The 19,996-nt window shown below is 35.1% G+C and overlaps 1 protein-coding gene across 1 annotated transcript in view; it reads right to left on the bottom strand.

The window, feature by feature from the left end:
* The window catches only part of LOC125666050 (uncharacterized), a 56,532-nt gene extending 37,966 nt beyond the window's left edge, over window positions 1-18,566 (bottom strand). Inside the window, exons 1-14 of the mRNA XM_056151307.1 lie at window positions 18,505-18,566; window positions 13,096-13,166; window positions 11,653-11,856; window positions 10,258-10,419; window positions 10,143-10,157; window positions 8,249-8,520; window positions 7,640-7,726; window positions 5,536-5,931; window positions 5,233-5,318; window positions 4,815-4,878; window positions 4,548-4,733; window positions 1,813-2,051; window positions 1,137-1,425; window positions 880-1,038 (exon numbers count right to left, since the gene is read on the bottom strand). Of these exons, the coding sequence (XP_056007282.1) occupies window positions 880-1,038; window positions 1,137-1,425; window positions 1,813-2,051; window positions 4,548-4,733; window positions 4,815-4,878; window positions 5,233-5,318; window positions 5,536-5,931; window positions 7,640-7,726; window positions 8,249-8,520; window positions 10,143-10,157; window positions 10,258-10,419; window positions 11,653-11,856; window positions 13,096-13,166; window positions 18,505-18,551 (2,277 nt within the window). The 5' untranslated portion in view covers window positions 18,552-18,566. The remainder of the gene's footprint in view (window positions 1-879; window positions 1,039-1,136; window positions 1,426-1,812; window positions 2,052-4,547; window positions 4,734-4,814; window positions 4,879-5,232; window positions 5,319-5,535; window positions 5,932-7,639; window positions 7,727-8,248; window positions 8,521-10,142; window positions 10,158-10,257; window positions 10,420-11,652; window positions 11,857-13,095; window positions 13,167-18,504) is intronic.
* Between the last annotated feature and the right edge of the window lie 1,430 nt (window positions 18,567-19,996).

Here is a 19,996-nt window from a genome sequence, read left to right as displayed (position 1 = left end):
CCTCCCTGCTGAATGGTCATAAGCGCCGAGTAAAGACCTAAACAGACAAGGCACATATGTATACAATTGTAGGCCTCCTAAGAATCGATTAGCCTTGAAAAATAATTTACAGGTTTTGAAACTACATTATCGTTATTCCATTGATCACGGGGAAGGTCCATTTTGTAACATGTATTATGAAAATGTTTTTGATTTTAATTATTGACAATCATCGTTTCATCAGATGGAGATCTAAACACTTATTACGACAAAAACCTATCGAATACAACAAAAAAGGCAAAAAAGAAAGAATCATATCTAGTAATCAGTCATAAAAACAATTAGTTAAACACCACTCTGATTCTACGCACAAGAACTATGAAGTTGATAGTGACAAGATGATGGAGTTCCTCATTGACAATATCTTCGTAGTCTTTGGTGATCAGGTCTTCCATGCGTATGAATTATCCTCCTTTATTAGCTGATCTGTTTTTATGTTCTATGAGAATATTTTTATTTTTACATGTCTTAAATTACACCACGTCTTCAACATATGCTTCAGACTTAGATATTTGATTGAATATAGATGTTAACGGCAAACAAACAACTCAAATCTATGACAAACGGGATGAATTCAGTTTCTCCATTGTCAACTTTCTATATTTATGTAGCATATTCCGTAATCACCAGCATGTGGTGTTTATATCTCTCAGCTCATTCGATACGCAAGAGCTTGTTCTATGTATGATCAGTTTCTAATTCGAGGCAGGCTACAGACAAACGAATAGTGATCAATTTGATAACTCCTATCAAGAATTCAAAATCAAACGTAGAGTAAACACAGACCCATGTATCATCTCCTGTCAACCGGTCACACCATTAATCAATTTATTTATTTACCATAACGTCCAAAATACAGTTTTCTATAGTTGTGTTAGATAGGTCGCTAACATATTGTTGACATGTGGTAAAGGCTTCAGATTGTTCAAACGCCTGCATACACACATTGTGAGCTACCTCACGTGTTGTCACATCGATGGCTTGTCTTTTGTACCTCGCCTGACATTCAAAAGAAAAGATAGAAACATTGCTACAGTTTATAATGGAAATCCACATTACCAATACGATACTAGTATATATAGATGTCTAAAGTTTACCAAATGGAGTTCTTTCTTGGGTTCCACCTCTGAGACATAGTCAGTTATATATTTGAAATGCGTCAAATCCCTCTTTCTTCTTCTTGATCCAGAAGGGTTTATAATGCAGTGAAACTGTTTTCCAACCTTAAATTTACAGTCTTTAAAAGTACCGTAATTACATTCAATTTCTCCTGTCCTGTCACTTGTTTCCTTACAGGTACAAACCCGAGCTAACGTAGTAGATATTGACTTTAGAGTGGCGTACACCGTCTGGCTATCCTTGAACAAGTCCTCATTGTCAGGTGTCCTAAAATAAACACAACTGAACAATGGAAACCCTAGAGAACACACACATGTAATAAACATAATAATAAACGAAATAACCAATGTATGCTTTACACACAAGTATAGCTGTACTTCTTTAGGTTTGATCAGAAATTTTATTCCACCTAAATCATCATTTACTGATTAATCTCACAATTGAGCAATGGAAAACCATCATCGAAAAAGTTGCTCTCTCTCTCTCTCTCTCTCTCTCTCTCTCTCTCTCTCTCATACGTTTCAAACAGTTGAAAAACTTTATCGAAAGCAGCAATGGATGGGTCCTTCACATAACATTATATCTTTCAATTACAAGTGACATAAATGAGTTGAATTTCATCTACATTACTTATTATTGTATATGATACATTACTGCCACGAGTTTGAGAAATCATTTGGAGGCGTCCAATAATTAAAGTTGTGTGGGTCGTCAATCGAGTTGTCTCTCCTGGTTAAATCATTGTTTATACCGTCACCCAGTACACCACATAAACCAGTAGTATTTCCAACATCTGAAGGTGAAGGGTAAATTGAGATATCTATCTGCCAAGTAGTGCTTGTCGGCCAGGTTACAAGTGAAATATCAACCATTGTTCCCGTTGGCAATAACACCTGCAACAAATATTGACTTTCATACCAAAATTGACTTTAGATACATATTTATCTAGAATCACAGCAATGCATTCCTATTCCAACATCATCTTCAAATGAATAGAAAGTATATGTATAGAATATGGGGTTATGAATATGAAAGGTGACAATAACGAATAGTGATCAATCTCACAATTCCTATAAGGAATACAAAATTATGAGATGAGCAAACAGGGACCCCTGGAGACACCAGAGATGGGACTAGGTGCCTAAAAGGAGTAAGCAGCCCCTGTCGACCTGTTCAGAAAAACCTTAAATTTCACAGAACTACTGAGAAACATTATTTGGTTTCTTTTTATTTAATTCAAATTAAAATGATTTCGCTATTGATGTTAAAGGGCATACCGCATGTTTCCAAAGTACACAAAAGTATATATATGTTGCCTTATGTATGTAGTAATTAATTTTGATAGTTAGTTTGCCGAAATAGTGTGATAATTAGTCATAGTACGACTTTGAATTTAAGCCCCATTGGTAAAACATTTCGTTAATTAAGTAGGGAGTTACATTGTACATTGACATCGCATACGGCCTTCGTGTGATCAACTGATTGTAACCTTAGTGATAAATGTCTTTAAAAATCAATATTTATTCACTATGGACAATATGTGTTTGATTTTGACGAAAAATTTCTATCTATACTTATGAATTAACAAATGTTGCAAATAATACCACCTTCACACTCACGGATTTTTCTTACGAGTCCTTACAGATCTCCGACTCGTATTCAATCGCAAGAATTCGTAAATCACTCATATGTATCCATTAATAACTCGTCACAACTCGTACACACTCGTAAGGATCCGTCAAAGTAGGGTCAAATTTTTTGACATATCAAAAAAAATTCACGATTGTCCACGGATTTCATTTTCCGTAAACCCGTAAGTATCGTAAATTGATCGCAAGAACACGTAAACTGCTCGTAAGAATCCGTAAAACACTTGTAAAATGTTTTACGAATCTTTGCAGTTAGTTTACGATATGTTACGGATAGTTTACGAGTTGTTTACGGATTATTACGAATGCCTAAGTTATATTTACGATTTCATTCACGTCCGGTTATAATTCATTTACGTATTGTTCAGAGTCATCACGAGCGCTTTATGTATAGACATGATTACTTTACGAATACATACTTAAACTTTACGATTAATACTCACGGATTTTTCTTACGAGTACTTACGGATCTCCGACTCGTATTCAATTGCAAGCATTCGTAAATCACTCATCGGTATCTGTGCCTAAATTGTAACAATCTGTGTACTTATACGGATCTGTGGAATACATAAGGATCCGTAAGAAAAATCCGTGAATGTTAAGGTACCATTAACTCCAAAACAACTGCACCAGAATTACTGCTTACATCTTTAATATTTTTTTTATATGTGAGGTGAAGTCTTTAAGCTACACCTATAATAGAATTTTCCTTAATTAGTAGATATCGTAAAATTAGTTAAAAATCTACTTTCTTTTTCGGTAAACTACCCTGAAATAGCAAAAATGCGAGTACAGTGGCGGATCTGAGACAGGTTTTTTGAATGACAAATTGATGATAATATGAAATAATGCCATTGTTTATCGATGCTTGATTTTGATCTTACAGAAAAAATAAGTTTTGATAATTATTGAATAAATAAAATACGCCTGTTCGTTTCTCCAGTCTTAGATTCAAGTTTAAGATTCCCAATGCGTGTTTAGATTGTTGCGCACATGAATTGAATGAACGATATCTTTAATTCAAAGGTATTCAAAAAATGTTTTAATAGTTGTGCGTGCATGCGTGCGTGTGTGTGTATTATTCAAACATTGTTTTTGAATTCATTTCAATTAAATATATCGTTCATCCAATTCATATGCGCAACATTTTAAGCACGCATTAGAAAACTCCTTCCTCTATCCAAAACAATGCTTTTCTGCGCCTGCGTGTAGTTTCATTTATTGCTTCAATAAATATATCAGATGTTAATATGAAAGTTAAATATTTTATCAAATTTCTTATTAAACAAATTGTGCAAATCTTCACATTGGTAATATAGAGCACTTGTTAGCACAACTAACGATTTGGTTCTAATACCATAGTCAGACAAGGCCTAAAACGATAATTTCAAAAGTCATATAAGCACGTGCTTTATAAATGTGAGGGTTTTTTCGCTTAAAAAAAACATAGGTATAGTGTAAATATATATTCGATTGGATACAGATAGCATTGGTCATGCAAAATCCTGAATGGCAATGTTGTACCGGTATATAGAATTATTTCCAGTGTTTGCCCAACTATCTATTTTGTATTGCTTATAGGAGTTATGAGATTGATCACTGTTCGTTATCTTCAACTTTCATTTAAAAAAAACGACAAAGAGGGGTACATACATGTATAGTTTTATATTTAATTAGCATTAATGTGGGTTATCAAGATGCTTGTTGCTATATGTTGGTATGTTTAGTCCTTCCACATACCTGATAACGTTTGTCATTTTTCCTTATTACTTTCAAAACTTTGTCTTCACACAAAGGAAAGTTGATAAGTTTGTTACCACTACAAATGTCCACTGTAAATATATCACGCCCAGACCTTACTGCTACGGCGCATGTACATCTGGGATATGTGTGTGATGGGTGACACAGGTGGTGTTTCACTTGTACCTATGAAACAAACACAATATGGAGAGTATTGCTGATCACTGGAAACGATGGAACTCAAAATTATTAGAAAGCCCTATTTACCTCTTGATTAAACGGTGTATTTCTGTACAAAATAAAATTTCCATCTAGTTGACACTCGTATGCACTACAAAATAAGATTACATGTATTAATAATAGCCATTTAGATAATAGAATGTTAGGGAGATTTAATAGAATGAATGTTTTATTTTACTCCCTTAGAAACATTTTTCCTTCATACTGAGAGTTTCTAACAGAATGATATCGAAGAAAAATGTATTATTTATTTTGATATTTTACTATATAATCGTAATGTTGACAAGAAAGCAAACAGAACTCTGTCAAGAACGACAAATCTGCAACTTCGAAAGTAATACTCCACAATTATTCTGTTTTTCTCAGACACTAAATATTTCCTTCAGTGATATTCGGGGATCACACAGTAATGGATGAAAATATAACAAAATATTATGATACTTACTATCCATCAAATGAATACATGTGTGGATCAGTTTTAGATCCACAGGAGCTGCCCTTCCACACAGATGTAGGTTCATTTATGTACACCTGCATATCAATGTGCAACGTCAAATAATAACATAGACAAGAGCGTCATACACTTGACATTGTATTCATTTTCTTTCATTTTCCAAACATGGAAAATCCAAATCAAGGACTACACAGATGGAGAGTATATGAAAAGAATGTCTTCATCAAAGGTTGTTTCATATTTCTTTAAACATGTAATCGAGAGGAGAAATAAAATCAATTTCCCCAGACTTGCCTGAATATCTGGTAGTAAAATGTTGCTGAATATTTGACTTCCTTCTCCGTTGGTTCCTCCAGTTTCCAGTCGCAATGTAATGTGCCTGTCAAAGTCTGTGTAATCCCCGTTGTCGCGGTTAAATATTTTGATAGTATGGATCTGTTTCCAATCGTCAGTGGAATATTTGCTGCGATCGTTATAGGAGTACCCTTTCACCTTTATGCCGCATAACTTGCTATTTCCATCTTTGCAAGAAACAGAACTATCGTTGAGCACTGCGAGATTCACGTTCAGATCAGACACAGTTGTATCAAAGTTGGGAATAAGTAGATCCTCGGTCGTGTAGGGTATGGTGAATTGCAACTGAACATTTCCCGAACCACCCCTATCTATGGTAAGTTGTGGTGTCAAAACCTGTGAAGAATTTCTATTTCAATTCCATGTACATGTTTGTATATACAATGCAAGAACTGCCTTGTTTGGTGTGTCCAAACGCCTTTCTCGATTAAGTGACTTAGAAAAAGCAGTTAGTTATCTTGATTTCATTTATAGATTTTGTTTGACTAAATATTCAAAATGAAGACAACTTGCTGGTGAATGATAACAAGGGCTAATAGCATGATTGCCTTGTATTTTGATAAAAATTGGCAGATTGCATTGGTTGAGTTAATTCATAAATTAATAGATAATCATAACTAGGTGTATTCCCGTGGGGACCAGGGTTAGATTACGTTCTCAGTACCATTTGCTTGTCGTAAGAAGCGACTGAATGGGGCGGTCCTTCGGATGAGAACGCAAAAAACCGAGGCAGGTATGGTACGATAAAGATCCATCCCTGGTCAAAGGCCATAAGCGCCGAGCATAGGCCTAAATCTTACAGCCCTTCACTTGCAATGGTGACGTCCCCATATATGTGAAAGATTCTTGACGTTAAACGATATACAAGTAACCAACCAAAGTCTAAAGTTAAATTAATCGTACATACCATTAGCTTGTATTAGATACGTGAGATACAGATATTTGATTGACTTTCGACCTGTAAAGACATGTGGTAATTTGAAGACATTGGTACTAAGGGTATTTTCCCGCTGATAAAGACATCAAACCAAGTAAGTTCATCTGATTGATTGATTGATGTTTTCCGCCATATTCAATAATTTTTCAGTCTGGTGGCGCCGAGTTTTTTTATTGGTGGAAGAGAGAATCCTGATACATTGTACCTGGGAAGAGACCATCGACCTTCCGAAAGTAAACTGGGAAACTTTCTCACTTACTGGCGCGAGCGCGATTCGAACCCGCGCCGACCAGAGGTGAGAATTGTTTTCAGAGAGTAAATAATCAGATTATTACACTCCGGTACGTTCTGTATCTCTGTAGAATAGCCTACGACTATACAGAATGTTTTCAGTATCAATCATTGAATTGCATGAGGTGTTTACATCGGTTAGTTAAAAGAATGAATATTCAATGTATATATAAAACAGGACTACTACATGCACACGTAGCAGACCTGGCATTCGGTGGTTTGGAAATGTAATGTCAGAAGGCAATCAAATACTTCTTATGAATGCCTACAGTTTATCATGGAAAGTACATGCATGTATTTTCTAATATTCATATCTTTATCTCCTTATTTAGCAAATTCCACGCCGTGTTTCAAACAATTGCTCTAATCTAAAACCCAACAGCATTTACCAGTTAACTCTGAAATGGTGTCAACTCAATTACTTCCAAAGTGTACTTTGTTACCCTGCTCTATCAGTGATATTTGTTCCAGATAGTAGATGTTGTAGTTAGAAATATATATATATAAAGCACAAACAAACAATTATAACACCCAACCTTACGTTTACCCCTAGGATCTAAACGATACATGTGATAATCAATTAATTAATATATAAAGCACTAAATAATCACAACTAGGTACTGAAAATTTTCGCCCCAGCCCGGGGTCGAACCAGGGACGTACGACACCCACCGCCTAGCAAGATTGTCAAACCAGTGCGTAAGTCCACTCGGCCACAACGATTTCCCTTATATTAAATATTTATATTAAATGATATATATTCAGCATCTGATGACGTCCTTCTGTGATTGAAAAAAGACGAATGTAGAAACAAACCTTTATGCCGGCAAAAAATAACTGACTGGGTGTCTTGTCACAAACAATGCCGTCTGCTGTGTTTTTCGCTCCGACGACACAATGGATCTGGAGAGATAAATTGATTATCATTGTGTTTTATAACATACCTGTAGCATGTAACATTAACAAGCTCTCTCTCTCTCTCTCTCTCTCTCTCTCTCTCTCTCTCTCTCTCTCTCTTCTATCTCTATCTCTCTATATATATATCATATATACTAAACATGCTATAGCTAATGCATATCCAGTGACACGAGCGATTAGATTGTCAATTTGTCATTTCAAAAGTTTTCACATAAGTAGGCTAAAGATATTAAATGATGTACATAAGCTGAGCACTGAATTTTCAAACGCATTTACGGTGCCTAACGAATGTTTATTGTTTCTTGATCATTAATGAAAAGGTTTTCTAGGGAGAAAATTAGGACAAGTCGTATTAGAAAGTGAGAAACTATAATTAGGACGTATTTATTCTTAAAGAGGGCAGTTCATTGTCTGGTAATAAATGGATAAATTGATAGATAGATAGATTAGACAGATAGATAGATAGATAGATAGATACACATAAACTATGTAGTGAGTCAAACTTACCATAGATCCAGCCTTTTTGTTTTTCTTGATCATATCTCTGGCTGACAATAGTGCATTGTCCAATGAAGCAGAGTCGACTGTTTGACCACTCACAACTTCAACATCGTCCACATACCAGGAGATATCGTAAAACAGGGAATTGTCAGTGAGGGGTGTAAAGCTACACTTTAGATTTACACTGGGGTCATGACGTGTTATGACCCCCTGAACATCTATTTTCCATGATACACTGTGATAGGAAACAACGAGGTTCGTTGGGACCCCAGATACACCTAAATGTAAAATTTTCAACCTTCCTTGAAAATGTTCTTTAACTAGATAAGTATTCATATTCCATGTATATCTAAATTAGAAGAAACAAATATATATTTCTAAGATAAGTCTAAGTCCAATATGTGCGTTTTGATTAACATGGAATTCAATTTGAAAGATCTTCTACATCACGTCATATACTGGCGTAAAAAATACAAAGTATCACTTTGTTCACCGTAAACAGGGGATGCTTGCTCCTTCTGGGCACCTGATCCCACCTCTGGTTTGTTCATGCATGTCCTTCTCTTATTTTTGTATTTGTATTAAAATTGATGAGATTGATTCTGTTCGATATGTTTACTTGTTCATGGAAGAATTATACTTACTTATCACTATGTGTTGCTTTATCTCAATATTTCTGCGTATGATACTTATTTTTAATTTCAATGTTTATGCTTCATCGTGTTTTGACAGTGATAGATGCCTGAGTAACCATGCTCTTACAGAACATATCGCTATTGTAATTGTGCTTGTACTGTTAATAACTTATTTTCAGTGTTTTATGAAATTTTCGAAGCATAAAATTCTGCTTTTGTTCCATTTGTATGTCATTTGTTTTGTTTCTAGGCGAAAGTCATGTCATTTTCCATGAAATAAAATAACATAAAACTGATTTACATTTTATACCTTGCTCTTGGTTTCATATGGATATGCATATGGTGTTTATATATCTCAACTGATTCGATATGCAAGAGCTTGTTCTGCGTATAGTCAGTTTTTAAATCGAGGTAAGCTACTGAAAAAACAAGTTGATGGTACAGGGGTTTCAACAGTCTCGATTGAAGTCAGCATTTCGCAAGTTCTATGGTCGTTATAACGATCTAGTTCGTCAGTACAACTTCGCATTGGGTCAAATGCTGTCTGACGTGTTTCATACCGATTGTTAAGCCGTTCTTGGCACACTGATTTTGACTGCGGATAACTCCGTTTACCTGATCAGGATATAGGGCTCACGGCGGGTGTGACCGGTCAACAGGGGATGCTTACTCCTTCTAGGCACCTGATCCCCCCTTTGGTGTGTCCAGGAGTCCGTGTTTGCCCAACTATCTATTTTGTATTGCTTGTGGGAGTTATGAGATTGATCACTGTTCGTTATCTTTGCCTTACATAGTAGAAGGTGAAATAATGACGTCATGGTCAAAACTAAGAACTACATGTAAAACTTATACGGTACCAATTTCGATGCACCAGATGCGCATTTCGACAAATAATATCTCTTCAGTGATGCTCAAGCCGAATTCTTGGAAATCCGGAATGACAATAAACTTGTAAGAACTTTTTTTTTAAAAAAAACCAAAGTGCCAAAGACTGGAGTCAAATTTGTCTAAGGATCAGAACTATGCATGAGGGAGATAGTCCTTAATTTTGAAGTGAATTTCGAATTTCATCACAGCAGTTAAATATACATCCGTATACGTGTATTCAGATAAAATTGGCCTGAACGTATGAAGGAAAGACAATGAGCCGGATTTCTGCATCATCCATGTGTGGAGATTTTTTTAAACATTACAACGTCTAACTTAGAGTAGGTGTACAAATACACGAGCCTAAACATGTTTTACTTGATGTAGTTTGTACTCACAGTCTGTACCGGGCTCTGTAAGCAAAATATATATATATATATATATTGAAAATTGCAAATGACCTATTTCAGAATATCGCTTTTTTTATTGTAAAAGATGCATTCTTAAACTTACCGAAACAGTAAGCCGAATTACATGAATCTAGCGGTTGGAGTTCATAGACAATGTATGTACTGCAGTTTTTTACATTGATGTTAAATTTCTGTGAACATGTGTCCGAAAACCCAACTTTGCAAACTTCAACACTACTGATTGTATTCACTGGTGGATGTGCACCTGAAACGACACAAAATACAGATTTTGAAAAATTGTAAGAAAGACCCACATGAATGTTTTGAGTTCAGAATTTAAATAATTAAAATAAAACACTGTTAAAACGAAGGATGGGGACAATTTCGATTCGTTATAAACACAGGGAATGAAAATCACTTCGCTTTAAGCGTGAATTCATTAACTTATGATAACAAATATGTTCGCTATAACCATGTTTTTCATCTTGTAGAAGCTTGTGTTGAATGATTCTTGGAATTACTTCCATAGACTGTTACACTATTCACAGAAAAGGGCTACACATTTTATATTTCATGATTGACACTTTGTTTCTTGCTAGTCACATCCATGCAATATTATTTTCAGCACCCTTATTACTAACAAATTCATCATACAAGATGTGCTGCGGATATATATGACATTATGTATAACTATTCGAGATGAATTTGCAGATCTGAACGGTCATGTTAATTGTAACTGCCTTGGCTCCTCTTTTTATCATGTAATCTTCAGGGTAAGCACAGTTGGAACCTAAACGGATTTATGTATTTACAGGTAGATCAAGAAAGTGGAGTGATATCAAAATTTGCCTGATCAAGAAATAGGGCACAGGGCGGATGTGACCGGTAAACAGGGATGCTTATTTCTCCTAGAATCTGATTCCATCTCTGGTGTGTCCAGGGATCCGTGTTTGCCTTTCTCTTAATCTCGTGTTCTTTATAGGATTTATGAGATCGATCACCTCTCGTTAATTTAAAAGTCAGAACGCTTTTCAGGAACGCTGTACACTCATCAGATATCACTGTTACTTCTTTATCTTTATGTATTACAGAAACAGACAGTCATCTTATATGAGTATTTATGTTTTTTCAATATTGTGGAGACTTTACCAGCGTTAGATAAATAAACATGGCACATTTTAAACCATGCATGCTACTTAGAATTTATGGCCGTACCAGTTAGGGTTCTTTATCCTGAAAACACCCATTTGTAAAGTCATGTTCGAAAGACACGTGATATTCACTTTTAATGCAGAATACTTGGCAAAGGAAAACTCACAATCTATGCTTAAGAATGTATGTCTGACGCGGCGTCCAGAAAATCGAACTCGGTCCTTTCGGCGGCGAAGAAAACCCTAAACATTAGGGACCCGCGACCGATTAATACATACGATGTATACAGGTACAGAAAACTGCTGAATATCTAACAAAATCGAACCTAGCAATATTCAACACTCACCATTTAGCCAGAACGGATACACAGTCCCACAGAAGGCCAGGCTAGGCGCTGAAGTGGCCATTTTATGGAACCCTCCTCTGTACCAGCCAGGAGATATGTAACGGTCACACAGAGGAACAGAATCCACTGCATACGACGGATCTCGTTTTGCCAAATCCGAGATATCGCTGTATACGGTAGCAGAACAGGGGTCAGTTTGACCTTCTAAATGAAAAATATAATTAATATGTAACAGATTAACAGACAGATGGCTAGCTAGCTAGATAAATAGCTAGCTAGCTAGATAAGTAGGTAGGTAGGTAGGTAGGTAGGTAGGTAGGTAGGTAGGTAGATAGATAGAGATATATAGAGATAGATAGATAGATAGATAGATAGATAGATGGAAAGTATTAGATTTCAACAACTCCCGATACCTAAAACTACAAAAATTACATAAAGCACTAAAATGAAAAGCGATTTCCGCCACACTCAACAATTTTTCAGTTATATGGTGGCGCAAGTTTTTGTGTGTGTGTTTTTTTATTGGTAGAAGAGAGAACCCAGATACAATGTACCCGGGAAGAGACCACCGACCTTCCGAACGTAAACTGGGAAACTTTCTCACTTACCAGCGCGAGCAGGATTCGAACCCGCGCTGACAGAGGTGAGAGGCCGTGTGATTTTGAGTGCGATGCTCTAACCACTCGACCGCGGAGGCCCAAATGAAAAGCGACATGACACGAAAGAGTAGATTTTCAAATATTTGGTACGCCTTTAAATGAGTTGCATATATACAAAACAACGAGCAATAAACCAACAAACACATATACACTGTAAATTAGATATTAGGAAAAGTCTGTTTCATCAAATTGGTTGATCAAAAATCAACTCGTGCCCGGTATGAGTTCTTATCAGCACTGTGAAAACAAATCAAAGAATATAACAAAACAACTACATTTGAATCGATTAAAAAAAGGTTAATTCTACTGCTTCTATTTACTGTACTTCCGGACCCAGTTGCATGACGGTTAGTTAACTTTAACAGTCAGTTAACTTCTCATTAACTCCTACATTTACATAGCGTTGACTAGACTTTAAGTGTCAGTTAAACTTAAGTCACCTTTGTGCAGAGCCCAGGTATGCATTAAGATTAGCAGGTATTGTATTTACACATATTAAGGAATGCTGAAACTAAATTACAATACTACAAATGAATCTAATAATTTGACTATGTCCCCAATAGTGATAAAGAGTCTTATTTACAGTGTGTAGCATTGTCTGAAGATAAAGGACTAAAGGATGTGATACATATTGTGTAAGTCCTGTGGAGACTAATTCTAGTAACGTAATATATAACCTTACCACTTTCCGTGATTACTAGACTAATTCTAGTAATGTATTTTGTAACCTTACCACTTTCCGTGAATACTAGACTAATTCTAGAAACGAAATCTGTAAACTTACCACTTTCCGTGATTAGTACAGCAAATGCTATCACCAAACGCCACACAACGCCCATCTCTAAAGAATGCAAACTACAACCAAATGATAAAAAATATCAATTACTTACATACATATCGAAGGGTATAAATTACAAAATAAATATAGCATCCTACTTCTTCAGTCACAAATCACTTTTATAAATTATACAGTAGTCTATTATATCTCATTGCTGTAATACATAAATGACATGCACCAGTACCGTTGCATTATATCTCTACCTCACTTGTTGCTTCACATTTGCGACAACAAACAGAAACGCATAAACCCTAATTTCACATCGTATGACCTGTAAGGTTAAACGCATGCTTACTGAGATGATTTAAGGTATTCAATGCATAATGACCATATTTCATATCTAATAAATGGATGGTGGAATATTTGTAATCATGGTATCATTTTGAAAGGTTCATCAAATAAAAATAATCTACCATAGGAATTTTCAAAATTTTGCTTACTGCTTGATTTATTTCACCTAGAATTTAACATTGAAGTATATGGGAAAAGCATGTTTTATTACAATACATGTATTTTAAAAACAAATTATATTTTCATACTAATCTCTTGGTAGAAAGTTACATACACTTTCTTTTTATGAAAATATGAAATAGAATTATTCATTGACCACACACACACACACACATTTTTAGAACATTAGATTGTTCTTATTTTTACAAAGGGCAGACAACTCTTCAAAAAAGTCTTCAGTGCAAAAAGGTCAGCTTCTAATCATATACCAGTCAAGTGAATTTCATCTGCTTCACTTTCATCATTATTTAACAATAAACTTTAATTGGCGATAGAACTTCATCTCTATTATGAATTCTGTCGAAGATTATGCCAGACGATGGGCTAAATATGAAAAAGAAGAACTTGATACACTGTCAGAATGGGTTAAAAGCATAAGAGGGATATTAAAATCCCGCATTAGACACATGAAAACAAAAGTACGTACCATCTATCCTTCTGTGTTTAGTAAACCAGAAGTGATAAAAGAATTAGATAGGTTACATGAGGAATATGTTTTGGTTCCAGCTGACAAAGCTAGTATCAACATTGTCTTTGTTTGTAAGGCTTATTATTACAACTGTATTTTAAACGAACTTGGCATTAATTCCACCTTTGGTAATCATACTTATACTCTAACTGCCCTTTCAAAAGACGAAATTCTTCAAAACCATGCTTCAGTTTTAGACACATTTAATATTCCAGTCAATGGGTCGAATGAATATGAGTTACCGTACCTATACTGGATTCCTAAACTACATAAAAACCCTTACAAACAAAGATACATTGCTGGATCTAGTAAGTGCTCTACCAAGCCCCTATCTTTGCTCCTCACGAAAATGTTAACAGCTGTGAAGGAGAAACTTCAAACTTACTGTGCGACTACATATGCCAGAAGTGGTGTTAATCAAATGTGGATTCTAAAAAATTCTAAAGAACTTTTAGTAAACTTGAAATCACAGAATTTTTCCCAAATCAATAGCATTAAAACCTATGACTTTTCAACACTATACACGACCATTCCTAACGATAAATTAAAGACTAGACGTTTTGACATCATAGACAGTTGCTTCTTCAACAAAAACGGAAAACGGAAATATTCATATCTAGTGATCAGTCATTCAAAAACTTACTTTGTTAAACACCACTCTGATTCCACGCACAAGTACTCTGAAGTTGAAATAAAAAATATGCTAGAGTTTCTCATTGACAATATCTTCGTGGTCTTTGGTGATCAGGTCTTCCAACAGTCTGTTGGAATTCCCATGGGCACTAATTGTGCTCCTTTGTTAGCTGACCTGTTTTTATATTCATATGAAGCAGAATTTATTCAAAAACTTCTACGTGAGAAGAAAAAATCTCTCGCTGTGACCTTCAATTCGACTTTTAGATATATCGATGACGTTTTGTCTATTAACAATGATAACTTTCATTCATATGTCGATTTGATATATCCCTGTGAGCTCGAAATAAAGGACACCACAGAGTCGTCCACTTCTGCTTCATACTTAGATATTTTATTGAAAGTAGACATTAACGGCAAACTGACAACTCAACTGTATGACAAACGGGATGATTTCAGCTTCTCCATCGTCAACTTCCCACATTTATGTAGCAATATTCCATTATCACCTGCAAATGGTGTTTATTTCAACTTCAGAGTACCTGTGTGTGGAATGAGAGTGACGTTTAACAAACTGTTGGGGTTTTGTTTTGCTTTTGTTTTTTTTTGTTTTTTTTTGTTTTGGTTTTTTTTGGATGACTGATCACTAGATAGAAATATTTGCATTTTCCATTTTTGTTGAAGAAGTAACTGTCTATGATGTCAAAAAGTCTAGTTTTTAATTTATCGTGAGGAATGGTCGTGTAAAGTGTTGAAAAGTCATCGTTTTGATGCTGTTTATTTGAGAAAAGTTTTGCGATTTCAAGTTTACTAAAAGTTCTTTAGAACTTATTTAGAATCCACATTTGATATACACCACTTCTGACATATGTAGTCGCATAGTACGTTTGAGGTTTCTCCTTCACAGCTGTTGATATTTTCGTGGGGAGCAAAGATAGGGCTTGGTAGAACATTTACTGGATCCAGCAATGTATCTTTGTAAGGATTTTTATGAAGTTGATAAATACAGTATCAGTATGGTAACTCATATTGAACCCATTGACTGGGATATTGACTGTGTCTAAATCTGAAGCATGCTTTTGAAAAATTTCTTCTTTTCAAAGGGCAGTTGGAGTATAAGTACGATTACCAAAGGTGGAATTAATGCCAAGTTCGTTTAAAATACAGTTGGAATAATGAGCCTTACAAATAAAGACAATGTTGTCACAAGCTTTGTATTTATGTGTTATTTTGCAGTTAGGATATAATCGCACATATACTTTAGGCTAGAAATGTACTTGAGTGTCCTAGTCGGTTAAAGAATATACCATGTCTTTAAAATGAAGATGCATGTACTAAGCGTAATACCGCCAACTAAATTGAAAAATATTCATTTTGGAAATCATGAATAATAACTTCAGTTATAAGATGTAGAGATTGTATAGCCAACCGATAAATAGGAATACACCATTGACAAAGGTTACATAAAATTAAGATAATGAACAGTGATCAATCCCATAACTCCCTTACATTTTCTCACTTCCTGTTATACAATAATATGTAGAAATTTATTTACAACGTAAATCCCTATTTTGACTTTTACATACACATTTATGAAAATGTGAAGATACTGAAGATACCATCAATGATATAACTCCTATAAGGAATACCAAACTACGAGTAGGACAAATACGGATCCCTAGACATATCAGAAAAGGGATATGGTACCTAGGAGGAGTAAGCATCCCTGTCGACTTATCACAACCGGCGTGAGTCCTACATCTTGATCAGACAAACGGAGTAATCCACAGTCCGAATCAGTGATCGGAGAACGGCCTAACAGTTGGTATGAAACACATCAGACAGCATTTAACCCAATTATATGTATTTGTAAACTAGATCGCTATAATGACCATAGAATAGCATATACAGAGTACATATGCGTAGAATAAGAGTGGTGTTTAAGAAAGTAAATTTTATATCTTGCTGAATATTTTCGTGTTTATTCTCTATTGAAAAATTAGCTGTCTATCATGTCAAAGAACTTAATCTTTAATTCATCGTAAAGAATGGTTGTATAAAGTGTTGAAAAATCATGTTTTGATGTTGTTGACTTTGGAAAACTTGTGATTCAATTATTAGAAAATTGATTTGAAACTTTTATAATCAACTTCTGATTTACACCACTTTTTGCATGTGTTGTAGTAGAATATGACTGAAGTTTTTCCTTCAAAGTTGTTAATATTTCTTTGACTCTTTAACTCTTATGAGGAGCAAAGACAGTGTCGTTGTGGAACTTTTACTGGATCCGGTAATGTATCGCTGTGAAGTTCGAAAAGTCATACGTTTTGATGCCATTAATTTTCGAATAAGTTTTGTGATTTCGAATTTACTATAACTTATTGGTCATTCTTACGTAATATTTGCCCTACTCCCAATTTTGTGTCACATTTTCTACCTTCCTCTTCAACTGCTTCTGGGTATACTACAGATTGTTATGTACAGCCATTTAAAACCACACCGGTGTTTCTATATCTTACTTGTATATGAACTGTAAGTAAAGAATCATTGATGTTCCGAGTATTCATCAGGACTTGTATAGTCTGGTAGTGAAGTTTTAAAAATTCTTCTACATGTATATTTACTGGCGACAATAGTAGTCTACTAAAGTTTGATATGGGTCGTGAAATCCAAAATGTATTCTTGCTTAGTATGACATTGCCAACAACCTATTCGAGTAGTGTGTCATCTGTCGAAGGCTCGGGAATATAACAAACAGAAGGTTAACTTTGTCAATCTGGCTTTCAGATTGAACACACTTTACCAAGTTCGTTTAAAATACAGTTGGAATAATGCGCCTTACAAACACAATACACTTTATGAAGATTTAATTGTGTAGTCCCCTCCAAAACAGAACGACGCACCTTGTCCAAACACAAGTTAATATAACACATGTACTCATGATAGATTCTATATACAATGTATAACTTATACGGTACCAATTTTGATGCACCAGATGCGCATTTCGACAAATCATATCTCTTCAGTGTTGCTCAACTGAAATTTTTGAAATCCGAAATAACAGTAAACTTTTAGGCCCTAAGAGCTATTTTAAGGGGAAACAGTGCCAAAAAAGGGGAGCAAAATTCGTCTAAGGATAAGAGCTATGCACGAGGGAGATAATCCTTAATTTTGAAATGAATTTCTAAATTTTATCACAGCAATTGAATATACATCCGTATTTTCAAGCTAGTAACGAAGTACATGTACTTAGCTACTGGGCTGTAGAGACCCTCGGGGACTAACAGTCCACCAACAGAGGCCTCGACTCAGGGGTCATAATGTCAAACTTGTACAGTACCAATTTTTATGCACCAGTTGCGCATTTCGACAAATAATGTCTCTTCAATGATGCACAACCGAAAATTTTGAAATCCGAAATAACAGTAAACTTGTAGGCCCTAAGCAATATACATTCCTCAATGATAAGAATAAAATAATCAGAAGTTAAAACTGTCTCTGATGTCATCGATATCTATCATCTACGCTGCGGTTTTCCACTTTAAATATAGAAACAGGTGAAGTAAATTCCAGAGAGTTTTTAAAAACATTATCGAAATTAATGAAAGAAGGAAGTATATCAACCTGCATTAGAAAACAAACTAATTACCTCGCACTGTTAGCTCTACTAAAACAAAATAAAACTTAAGCAAAACGAAATCGAAATAAAAATTCATTTCATTGAATATTAAAATTTAATTAACCTCTCTATTTTCATTCGATGATGACCTAAAACATTAGATATATCCATTTTAAAAATTGTCACAATAGACAGATTATATTAGTATAATAAATACAGTACACGTACGAAAATAGCGTCTTACCACTGACGTGTAATGGATGTATTTATCGTTATCACCACTCCTCAAGTAAGTGTTTTCTATCAAACCTGGATGGTTTTCATCTAGAAACAGCTTTCCTACCAATGAAAATCTTTTTAGAATGTTTTCTCATATTTTACATAACGTTTCATTGGCTCTGTTACTGTGATGAATGTTTGGTTCCGCCTCCCACCTCTGCTGCATATCAATTATGTGTGCAGTGTGTATTTCACAACTATGTATTGTAAAAGTCTCTTCATTTACATTATCAACGTATGAAAATGTATGCGCAATTATATTTTTTAATAATCACATTATAATCCATAAGACCACTTCACAAGCTTTCCTGATGGGGAATTAAAAGATAAATTTCTTCAAAATCACTATTTGGTTTTAAACACACCTGATATCCCAGTCAACGATACGAAGGAATTTGAGTTACTGTACTTCTACTGGATTCCAAAACTTCACAAGAACCTTTACAATCAGAGATATATTACGAGATCCTGCTGCCCAATCCCACTCACTTTTTAGTGAATAAAATATTGTTTAAATTAAATGTTTCATCAATTCCCTATCTCTACCCCTTTACCCCCCCCCCCTGCTGCAAGAGGAGAAGTAAGAAACATCTGTGAGTATTGTAAATATTATTTGGGTTCTCAAAACTTTTAAAGAATGTTTAATAACTTTAAAATCACTTATAAACTTATATTCAAAATCAACAGCAACAACAACGTACAACCTTTCAAATATTTACATCACCACTCCTTGTGAATTATGGACTAGGCCTTTGAAATCATAGATAATTGCTTCTTCAACAAAATTCCGACCCGGAAATGTCCAGTTATGATCAATCATCAGTCATTCAAAAACAATACTTTGTCAAACACTACTCTGTTTCTATGCTCAAGTACTCTGAAGTTGATATTTAAAAGATACTTGAGTTCCTTATCGATGCCCGCGGGGATCCAGGTCAGAATACCTTGTCGGAAGAGGCGACTAAATGAAACGGTCCTTCGGATGAGACCGCAAAAACCGAGGCCTCGTGTCACAGCAGGTGTGGCACAATAATGATCCCTCCCTGCTGAACCACCATCAGCTCTGAGCTTAGGTCTAAATTTTGCAGCCCTTCACCGGCAATGGTGACGTCTCCATATGAGTGAAAAATTATCCAGAGGGGCGTTAAACAACGTTCAATCAATCAATCAATCAATTATACACCGTTATGCTGCACAATCAAACCATTTATTACAAAGTATTCACTGATACTGGTGTACTGATGCGTCGTTCGGATGTACATTAAATTTTACTTTGCATTAAATCTAATGCGAAGTAAAATAATGCGCATTAAATCAGCTCGAATCAAATAGCATTC

This window comes from Ostrea edulis, chromosome 10, assembly GCF_947568905.1.
Source record: "Ostrea edulis chromosome 10, xbOstEdul1.1, whole genome shotgun sequence".
NCBI lineage: Eukaryota > Metazoa > Mollusca > Bivalvia > Ostreida > Ostreidae > Ostrea > Ostrea edulis.
This window is presented reverse-complemented; position numbering and strand designations above follow the sequence as displayed.